This window comes from Diuraphis noxia, unplaced genomic scaffold, assembly GCF_037042655.1.
Source record: "Diuraphis noxia isolate RWA-SAM2 unplaced genomic scaffold, SU_Dnox_SAM2 contig0002, whole genome shotgun sequence".
Taxonomy (NCBI): domain Eukaryota; kingdom Metazoa; phylum Arthropoda; class Insecta; order Hemiptera; family Aphididae; genus Diuraphis; species Diuraphis noxia.
The window spans coordinates 4944683-4956606 of record NW_028301712.1 but is presented as its reverse complement, the minus strand read 5'-3'; the positions used below and the strand labels follow the sequence as shown (position 1 = coordinate 4956606).

Below are 11924 nucleotides of genomic sequence, written 5' to 3'. Positions count from 1 at the left end.
AGTAAGCTGCAGATATTAAAAATGTACTAGCGAATTTCGCATAACTTCCTTAAAACTGTTATTAAGTATAATATATAATTTTTTTAAGAGATCCGAATCCAAACGCTAACGTGCGGGAAGACCAACTGACTCGGAGATAAAATTGCGAGTCGATGGAAAAAAAAATGATAAAATAGTAATTGGACATTAAAAGTAATCCCACGGACAGGCCTTGGGCGTACGCGAGATTATAACAAAACAACTTTTTGCGAACATTTAATTTTTTTCTTTTCCGAACGAAATGAAGAAGATTTAAAGATTTTGGCGTGCAGCCATTGCGTTTGCAAACAAGTTTTAGTTTTCTTCGGACGGGAGGAAAAAACTGGATATGAAGATCCCCACTGTCATCCTCCGCCAATGACGGTGGCGTGCGGTGTTATATGTACCCGTCTCACCCCGTAAGCAATTAATTATTTTTTCTCTACAGGTTCTCGGGATTTTAATGTCGCCCGGCGTGCAAAAAGTTCCCTATTTAAAGCCGGACCGAGCACCACTTGGACACAATTCGTTCTGACCATCTGCACGAGCACCTACCTTCGAGCAGCATATTAACGGAACACCGTCGTAGTCGTCTTCATCAGATAACCACCGATATAATATCACCGTCAATATGAAGGCAAGCAAACGTTATTCGATATTCCGTTCGTTTTGAGAATATTATATTTTTCGATTCTCGCTCGGACGAATTGTATTTTCTTTTAGACCAACCATTTTTTCATTGCTCTTATTTTATATTTTTTGTACAGGTCTTGTGTATTACATTGCTTTTGGTCGCTGCGGCGTTCGCTGAAAACAAGCCAACGAAGCGTAGCTACAACTTCGGATCCTCTCCATCATCTCTTGGTAATAATTTATTTTTAATAATAAGCGTCGTGTATACTTTTACCATATTTCTAAAAAAAAATTAAAAAATTAGTATTAATATGAACATCATTTGGCAATAACGGAAAAATTCGTCTTCTCCAGTTTATATAACTATGTATTATTATTGTGCGATTGGAACGATTATTAATTTTGATGTCAGCCACTTTTGAATTCGGAATACCGATTGTTTTCATATAATTATTTGTATACCATATCGCACAACCAAACAGAATTCCGATAATTCCAGTATAATGTATTATACAAGACATTGTATTTTTTTACGTTACACATATTAATACTGAGCACATATCTAATATTATGTTACAAGTGATGTAGTTTTTGTCGCATTTCAACCTGACAATAGAATATATTTATATTGCACGCACATACATTAGGCTTTAGTAAATTCATTACTATGCATATACTTATTTCAAAGTCAATTTAAAATATTTTACTCTCTCGATGCATACAACACGTTTATAGGTATACATATTTTATAAATAGTATACGGGTACTGGGTAGCCCTAGGTAGGTACTAAAAAAAAAGTTTTTCACTAAAGTAAAAACACTTTTAACCTAACCTAACATTTCAAAACCATAAGTTATTAAATTAAACTAAATTTTGATAGAAAAAGAACAATAATCGTATTTCGATAACTATTCAGTTGATTTAATCAATAAAATATTTAAATTATTAATTAATATAGTAATATAAATTATAAATTTTGTTTTAGTATCAATGTTTAGTTTTTCATAATATCAAATCAAACAAAAATACTTTATTTTGATCATGTTATAATATTCTTGAATGTATCAAAATGTTAATTCATTTTGAAATTGAACTTAAACGTAGAACAATGTGATCGCAGTATCACACCATTTCAGTTTCGTATAATATTCTTTTGAATTCAAAAATAAATTTGCATTTAATCCATTTACCACTGACCTCCATTATGTTACTAGCATAGTCAATAACAATCTAAAATACATTTTGTCACACCTTAGTGTTATATTTTAATTTTACGACATAACGTGGGAAAGAAGCTAAGTGGTTTTTATTCTTGCTGCTTTGGTTATAAATTTTACCTTTTATAGTTATATGAGTTGTGTGAGTTAAATTTGATGGATAAAAATACAAATATATCAGCGTGGAGGCATAAACAATTTAAAAAAAAAAAAACTCTTATTGTTTATACGATACAAGATAGATATGGTTTGTTTTGTTAATAAAACGCTAAGGTTTATTTATTCTTAATTTATTTTTAAATAAACTCAATAAGTAATAAAATTTGAAAAATCGTTTCACTGTGTATCTAATATCTATTAACTATTTGTACATTCAATATCAATATGCATTATAAGTTATAAGTCTTACATAAGTATAGATTATAATTAATAATAAACCATCATAAATCATAATCACAAAATGATTTTATAATAACGTACCCATATTCCATCCTCAAACTATAATTATTTATAAGTAATTTTGTTTTATACAATACATTTTAATGATATTATATAATACTATTTTCTCGACTAAAAGATTTTAATTTTTTTTTTAAACATTTTAAATTTGTTAACGTTAGATACTTTGAATCATTTACAGATGTAAATTCAATAAATTTGTATTTATTATTTTTTTAACTACTTATTTTAATATTAATCATAAAACAACATAATAGTATTAAATTTTATTTGTAAGCGTATTTAGAACAATTTACAAATAATTTTCTAGTTACATTGGTCTCTCAAATAATATGTCTATATTCAAATTATTTCTAACATACTAATTATTGTGGTTAATCGATTTAGGATACGGATCTGGTTTTGGATACGGATCTGGTTTTGGATATGGATCTGGTTTTGGATACGGATCTGGTTTTGGATACAAATCTGGATATCAATCAGCGTACCCATCATCTTATTCAACTTACTCAGGTGCATACCCAGCAGTGTCTTACTCCTCTGCCTACCCAGCATCTTACTCCTCTGCCTACCCGACATCTTACTCAGCCAAATCTGCTGCCTTCCCGGTATCTTACTCCGCTGCATCCTCTGCTGTCCTCCCAGCATCTTACTCCTCTGCCTACCCAGCATCTTACTCTTCTGCATACCCAGCATCTTACTCCTCTGCATACCCAGCATCTTACGCCTCTGCATATCCAGCATCTTACTCCTCTGCATACCCAGCATCTTACTCCTCTGCCTACCCAGCATCTTACTCCTCTGCCTACCCAGCATCTTACTCAACCTACTCGGCTGCATCCCCAGCTGCCTCCTTCTACAGTGCCTCCCCAGCATCTTACTCAACCTACTCGGCTGCATCCCCAGCTGCCTCTTTCTACAGTGCTTCCCCAGCATCTTACTCAACCTACTCGGCTGCATCCCCAGCATCTTACTCTACTTACTCTGCTGCATCTCCAGCCTCATCGTACGGTGCCTACCCAGCATCATACTCTGGTGTAAACTCTGCATCATACACCGCCGCATTACCAGCATCTTATTCTAGTGTTGTCCCATCGTCATACTCTGCATACTCTGGAGCATCTCCTCTGGCATATTCTGCCAACTCTGCTGCTGCTCAAGTACTATCCCTGAACGAAAAATCATACGGAAACAACGCTGGATTCGTATCAACCACAGTTGCACCAAAATCTGTATCTTATGGCCCAACCGAATACCTAGGATCTCAGACTTTTAATGTAAACAAATAGACAATGACAAATTACTTTATTAATTGGAAACAAAAATATAACAATGGAAATCAATAAAATATAATGTTTGTGTTTAAAATATAAAATAAATGCAATTCTCTTAAAATTCTTTATAATTTATTTCTTTAGAAAAAATACATTTCCCTCAATTTAAAGTAATAGGTATGTTTGACATTTGGTAATTGAACTATTATCAATCGATTTACTTACTCGAGTTGAGTAAACTTGGTAAAGTAAAGTATTCGTTCCATATAATCTATAATATTAAGCGAATTTAAGGGGATGAAAAAAAATTTTTCAAAAAATGTAGATACAGATAAACTAAGTTTTGTTTGGAACCATTAAAGTGTATTGTGAATAAACAATAAAATTAATCTAGCGTAATGCAAAAGATAATATTATAATTATTAAACTGTGCTATTATTAAAAATACTTATTACAGTAAATAATATATTATAATTTATATTGTGTACTTATGTACAATATATGATATGATTTTATACTTCCGAAGAAAACATTCTAATAATTAATGATTAAACTTTATAACATTTCATACTCTATTATTTTCAAAGTTGTTCTCATAACATCAAAGTAAAAGAAGATGAGCAAGTAGGTACCGATTTTCTGTAGAGTAAGGTACTTTGGGGTGGATCACTGTAATAGTGCTATGAATATATAAATATTCAATTTATTTTTATTTTTATTTAAAAAAAAAGACATTAAGCGAAGACGATCTATTAGTCTACATTATAATTTTTAATAAGATTGCATGATATTATTATTGCTATTAAAGTAATTTATTTTACTATTAGATATTAACAATACAGTATTTTGAATTCATTTTTGCCAAAAAATTGCATTTTTCATTGTTTATAAACAATGTAAACCAAGTTTATACATATTTAATATTTGTTGACTATAGTATAAACTATACAACTAATGAGTAACCATGTTTTAAATTTTCCATTCTTAGCTTTAAAATTGAAAATAGCTAAATTAGTCACTTAATAAACAATATTGTATATTATTTTTACTAATGATATAAAACAAACTATTAATAATGCCGTCGAAGTATCAAAAGCACAAGGAGCTCAAAGTTATTTTGCCTTATATAGATTTGTTGCTTTTTAATTCAGCAAATCTTGAATCATTTTTCAAAATTATTTTTGCAGTTCCTAATTATATTTTGATGTCATGAATGATGGTTTTGATTAAGGGTTTCAAATTTTGTTGTAACGTCTTGAAATGCACAATTTTTTTTTTTTCTGTATTTTTGAGTTCCATAGATTACGGTGTTATTTCACCTCTACAATTAAGTCCGATTCTATATCTTATGTCCATTCAAATTTCATGTTTACTTTAATCAATAATAAATTAAAAATAAATATGTATTATTTTGACTATCAAAAAGAACAAGTAATTGTAGAATACTCTCTCAACACTCAACAGAGCGGATACATTTGTTGGTAACAATAACGGTAATTATTAGCCAACTTCAATATTTTGTATTTACCATAAGGTATGATAGAGCTTAGATCGTATATTATACTCAAATAAATCATTTAAATAGCAACCATTAAATAGCAATAGGGATTGGACTCCAGCAGCTGCAATTAAATCAATTCATAGAGTGAGACGTAGAGCGTCAATCTGCCCATTACAAAGTATTATTGAGTGATTGGCTCGATATAATCAATTCAGATTATGGCTTGGGTCACAACTCATTTGTCAATGGGACAAAAAATTTATTTCTACAAGGTTCTTTTGAAATCCTTAAGGATCAGCATTCACTTTGTTGGTTTGATGTTCACAAACTTAACATTCCATGAAATTGGAAAGTAATGCACATAATATATTAACTGTGAGATGTATAGATGGTACATTTCAAATTCGTCCAAGACAATTGCCAAATATTGAACAATATTTCACGATTCAGATTGTTTTGAAAAACATGGTTATTATTGAAATATCATTTTTTTATGGTCACGCATATTGTAATACCATAGTATACAACTATAAAATATATCTATATGTAATGTATCCATTCTACAGATGATACCAATTTTTCACATCTTGATGGTAGATTGGCTTACAGAGTCGTATTGTAAGGTATTAAAATATTTAAGAAAAGGCTTGGATTTAAACTTGGATAATGAAAATCTATTGACCTTAACCGATTTCGATCAAGCACTTAGGAATGCAATTAACAAATAAGTATACTGCTTGGAGTCAAATACTCTGACTGTTGATTTCATTTCATCCAAGTTATTGTTAAAAATAGGTATACCTCAGTGGCGGCTAGTGTGCTCTGAAAGTGGGAGGGCGATATAAAATTGCTTATTTATGGAAAGTATCGTACACAAATAATATTAATAATAATAATTTATTTTAATCTGTTCAATAGTTTAATACATATAAATTATAAATTATAATATATATTTTAAATTGTCAACACTTTTTTATAGATAGAATTGATTAGAGTTACGACCGCACAAAGTAAATAATAAATACGCAAGTTCGGAATCCGTGCATAACGGTCAACGGGCGATTAAAATCATCGCCCCGCCGGCAGTATTATTATTGTGTTCCCCCTTCTTAGATTTTGTATTCCAACCATAGTAATGACGAGCGACTTTTAACATCGCCCAAGCATCGAATGTGCTGCTCGCTGGTCTCGGCAAATTGTTATTGGTTATCGATTCTCAGAAGCTACAGTGTCGAATGATTTATTCTTAAACTCCCATTATCTGATAATGTTTTCATAATATGTATTAGTGTAAATGTAGGAAACACGATTTTTATTTTTGACAATATTATACTAAAATATAAATGAGAAATTTAATATTTAACTTATAAATTGGTAATAAATGACGATTCTAGAAGGGGGGGGGGGGGTGATCGCCCCATCGCCCCCATCTACGAGCCGCCACTGGTATACCTAGTTCAACATTGTATGATAAAAAAATAATAAAATATATTTTTAGAACATTGTTCACTTCATCAGAAGATATCAACATGTGCAGTTAAGTATTTCAAATGAAAAAGCAGGGAGGATTTTAGTCTTCAAAAGATTAATAGCAATGTATATAAATGTAAACAGTTTACATTTTTGAACAGTATATTTATCAATATAATTGCATTGAACTTAAGTATTGTTATAATATATTAATTACACTGTTACATTGAGATACATTCTTGTTAATTAGAGAAGTTTGGATTTAAAATTTTAATCGTTATTGATTAATTATTATAGTTTTTCATTAACTATTACATAGGGAAATATGGTATATTATATAGAAAGAATAATTTTTGAAGTTTTTAGCAATTTCAGTTGATAGCATTGGCAAATTTGCTTGCCGAAAAAATATTATATGACGGTGTGGCATTTTATATCCAATTGGAATTTCGAGTCATTCAAGACATGTTTAAGATTAAGATATATTATATTGTATACTTGCAATGCAATACGTAGGTTTGTAGTTCATAATTATTTCAAATTATTGTTTTATGTAAGTTATTTTTTTAAATTATTATTATTTATTATATAATAGTAATTGAATATTCAATACCATCTTAAAGTGTGATTATACACAATTATGCAGTATTTTCAACTGTACGTCTGAACTAGATAGATACAGTTACCCCACATAGATTCTTTGTATCACTTGCAATATATGACGCTTAATTTCATTGAATTCTATCATAGTTTACTTTTAAGGTAGTTGGGTCAACATCCATCCCTTTACTAATTCTATGATTAGTATCAATCTATAATCATATATTATAATTAAATAATTTAGTCATACAAATTTAAATTTTATATTATTTTGAGATCATTACGAATAATAGAGGACAATTCAAGAAATGATTTAATAAGTGCGTCAAAATTTTTTTCATACCTCTCTACCATTGTTTATTTAGTAAAAAAAAAATTATTTAAAACCTTTGTTTTGTATAATTTGTTTTGATGGAGTGGTGACAGTTAAATTAAGACAATGCAACCATACATTTGGTAGTATCTACATCTGAAGAAACGTACAATGTATCTATGTCCTTTATTTAGAAAATATGTCATTAGATATATACAATAACATATATTTTTTTTTATTATAACCACCAAAATATTTTTTTATTTTCCAATTAATTTGTTTTGTTATTTGTGTTTACTGCACTATGAAATCAACGGTTTATTAAGTAGGAATTATAACCAAACATGTGATTCTAAGAGATTTCACGAATTACCTATCAAAATCTAACAGATTAGTTTTATTTTTAATAACATTTTCAAGCTATGTGTCAGAGGTATGTGTTGTTGGCAGTTGGCACGGATATAGGTTGGATAACATACGTACTACCACCAAATTCTGAAGAGCAAAACTTGGAAAATTCTTATGATTTTGTTGATATTAGATTTGTAGTCCTAACATATTATTGCCAATTTGATTATCACTACGACTTATGCAATATTTTACTTTTAACATAGAACTATACAATGACACGGCGTTGTAGATAGGCAGCTAATGATCTCCGGCTGTGTAGCTTGCCGGATTTTTGTAAAAAAAAAAGGAACATTTCGTGCGACACGTCGATGTACCATGAACCACATAGTGCACACAAGAGCACTCATTGGAAGAGGGACAGGTCACTCCTATAAAATAATAAATTATGTAAAAAAATTATGTATGCATTGAGTTTATATACTTATTTTATATTTGATACCATGCATTTTGCTCAATGCCTACTTATCACTTATCATTTTCAAGAAATATCAACTTGGTATCTATATGCAATTAATAGGTTTTGTAATTTAGTTTCATTTTGACCCCCCCCCCCCCCTGAAAATGATCCTATGTACCCCCTTGAGTAGGTACACACCACCAAAAGGGGCCGCCAGAATATACGATAAACCACATACCAGCGTTGTGATGATATCAGGGACGACGCTTGTTCATTCTCAACGCTCGTGAATCGTGATGCTGCAACGGTTTCCAAATTTCACAACATAATACTATCGGTCAGTAATCACGATTAAGCATAGTTTGTATTGATTTCACAACATTTCTGCGGAGCTGTGATCCTCATCATCTAGTCCTGGATATTATCAGGTATATACCTAACCTGAAAGTTGAAAACAAATGGTAAAAACTCATGGTAACAAATAACAACTTTAAATGATATAATATTAAACTAACCATCTAATGGAAATAAATGACCACTAAGAAACAGTAACTACATTTCTTAAAATAATATGAATTGAATTTTAAAATTAATAATATAATAACCCGAATAAAATACACAGACCAACAGTAAGAAATTCATTTCATTTTTCATGTCGTAACGTAACATAGTGTCGTGTTTTTATTTTAAGTATATTATGTAAACATTTTAATGACGCATTTAAAAAACTATTCTAATGGTAGTTTTTAATTTGAACAATATTTAGAAAACCAAAATACAGAATGTCCCGCGAGAATTTACCCATTGCGATATTTCACGAAATAATGGAGATATAAAAATTCTAGTTTTACAATAAGAGTCACAGGAATAAGAACTACAATCATATCATTTTTATTTTAATGTTTTTGTAAAAAATGTAAAAAATATATTTTTTTACTTAATTATTGCCCAAAAAAATTAAATATAGCCGTTTTGTAGAGTTTATTTTTCTGAAAATATTGACGTTTCAACATTTTATTTTCATTAATTTTCTGATTTTTAATATTTTTCCTAGTTTTGAAGAAATAATATATGATTATAAGTTATAACTTATAACTATTAAGAACACGGAAAGTATTCGGCCAGCCGTATGGGAATGCGCGCAGCGTGGCGTTTCATATATTTTTTGATAATACTACGATGTTAAATAATTCTGAATTTTTTTCGAAACTAAAGAAAAAATTCGAATCAGGAAATAAATGAAAATAAAATTTTATAAATTGCTATAGTCAATTTTTTTGGGAAATGATTAAATAAAAAATATATTTTTTAACTTTTTTACCAAAATTATATAATATTTATCATTGCGTGTATAAAATATAATATACTTTAGAAATGTCAATTATTACCCACAAATGATAATTTTAAATTACAACTAAGAATTAAAATAATAGAAATTTTCTTCTTTGATTATGATTTTTGAATTAAATTTTCAAGCTTTTTGACCCAGCCAAAAAAAAAAAAAACAACAAAAAATGATTTGCAAATAAATATTATTATTATTATTATTATCATGAAGATTTATATTCGTACATTAATTTACGATTTAAAATAGAATTGTTAAAATTCTTAATAAATATCATATGTATAATCTTTATATTTATTCAAAATTAAGGTAGGTACATTACGACTTTTGAGAAATATATGTGTATTATTATATTGTACATGATATAGTTGGCCAGAAATTGTCTTTTAGAGAGATAAACTCAACTACTGTTATTTATTTAAAGTATCCTACTAATTACTGATTAAAACTAACAAATTAATGACCATTTTAGGATATTTATGATTTTATTTTAAATGGTTGACAATTTGACATGAAAAAAAAAAAAAACAAAAACAAAAATTAAGATTTTGAAAGCTGCACTTTAATATTATGTTGTAGTTTAACTCTTGAGTACCTACATACAGGCTACAATAGATTAAAAAATAATACAATACGTACAGTGCGCATGTTTCATTAATTGGATTGGTACTAATTACCTTTTTTGTTACAATGGTAACTTATTATATTTGAATTTGAAGTTGGAACAATATATTTTAACACACTATACTAGTTTTATATTAATAGCTACAGATTTAGTTCAAGCCAGTAATTTGTTTGTTACCATCGATATAAACATATTGAGTAATAATGAATAAAGTGGTAATAATTAAGATACCCGAACAAGATATTAGATTCATATTATTTTCATTATGTGCCTGAGTTCTTTGAACTTACTATGGGTTTCGGCTAAGTATTTACCTATATACATGTATAAGCTTAGCGTGCATGGTGGCAACTAAATTATTAAATGTATGACATTAAAACCTAATATTATATTACGGACTAAATGTATAATATTATGTACTACGTACATACCTAAATATTGATTATTGAACGAAACATTACACCACAATTTGCATTTATGCACCTACCTAATAATAAAATAATATAGTTTTTTTTTCGTTAATCTATTAGGTACACGGTATTGATTATTTTAAAATGTAAAAGAAAAATGTTGGCAATTATTTGCCAAAAAAAATACCAGTTTTTTCATACATTACGAAGAAAATCATCAAAACTGGTTAGTCAACTTACTACAGAGGAAAACAAATAAGTTAAAAAAAAATTGTTTCTATATATAGTATATATTAAACACCACACCTTGATGATATTTTCTTTTTTACACTACACCTGCTACTAACCTGCTATTTTGTACACCTATAATTTAAAAAATGAACAGTAATAATTATGTATTATTACTTTTTCGGTAAAAATAATAAAAATAACTATATTATCTAATGTTAATTTTAATGTATTAGTGTCATAGCAAGCTTATTAATCGAGTGCGATCAAACCCTTCAATTTTGATTGTTCGTTAATGATTTTAGTTTTTACATTTTAAATATTTTAACGCTGACAACCATCAATCAATATACTTACAAAGTCTAAGAATCGGAACTCGAAGACATTAAATAGCAACAACATCAGAACAAATTTAAATCGTCCGCTGAAATACAGAACACCTAGATTAAATCAATTTCTATTACTAGACTATATAATTCATAATCAGATCCAACTGCAAAACCATATTTATAATATATATTTTTTTGTTTGTGTATTAAACTGTAATATGATCATTTTCATCTAGCATCAGGATTGATAAATTAATTAAATTTGAAATTTAAAAAAAGTTAAAATATATTTACCGATGTAATATATTAAATTATTAAATATATATAATACATTGTGCTATTTTACACTTTGAGATATATACACATTTTGTTTAACAAACTAAGGTTTTAAAATTTAATAGCATTTTACGAATTTATAAAAAAACATTCGTATTTTTTTATAGTTTATTTTATATTTTTGTAATTCTTGGCATTTATTCTAAGATAAGATCATTCCTATGATTACATTGTTCGCTCTAAGTTTTCGATGTCTGACATCTGATAATTTTATGGAACGTGTAATCAGGATAGCGTCATTCTAAATTGTGACATATTGCATGGGTGGGTATGTGACTTGTGAGTAGATATAATAAAATTAGAGTAACAGATGTATTTGTTCTTTAATGGAAATTAAATTTATATGTTTTGCCTAAG

At 28.5% G+C, this 11924-nt stretch overlaps 1 protein-coding gene and 1 pseudogene across 1 annotated transcript; both read left to right on the top strand.

The window, feature by feature from the left end:
- The first annotated feature begins 497 nt into the window (after positions 1-497).
- Positions 498-3723, top strand: LOC107165170 (uncharacterized). Its single transcript, XM_015513284.2, has 3 exons — positions 498-655; positions 786-882; positions 2716-3723. Exons 1-3 carry the CDS (start codon positions 650-652, stop codon positions 3615-3617), a joined length of 1005 nt encoding a protein of 334 aa, XP_015368770.1. The 5' UTR covers positions 498-649; the 3' UTR covers positions 3618-3723.
- Positions 3724-5003: 1280 nt separating this feature from the next.
- On the top strand, positions 5004-5929 carry LOC149057960 (uncharacterized; annotated as a pseudogene).
- The last annotated feature ends 5995 nt before the right edge of the window (positions 5930-11924 follow it).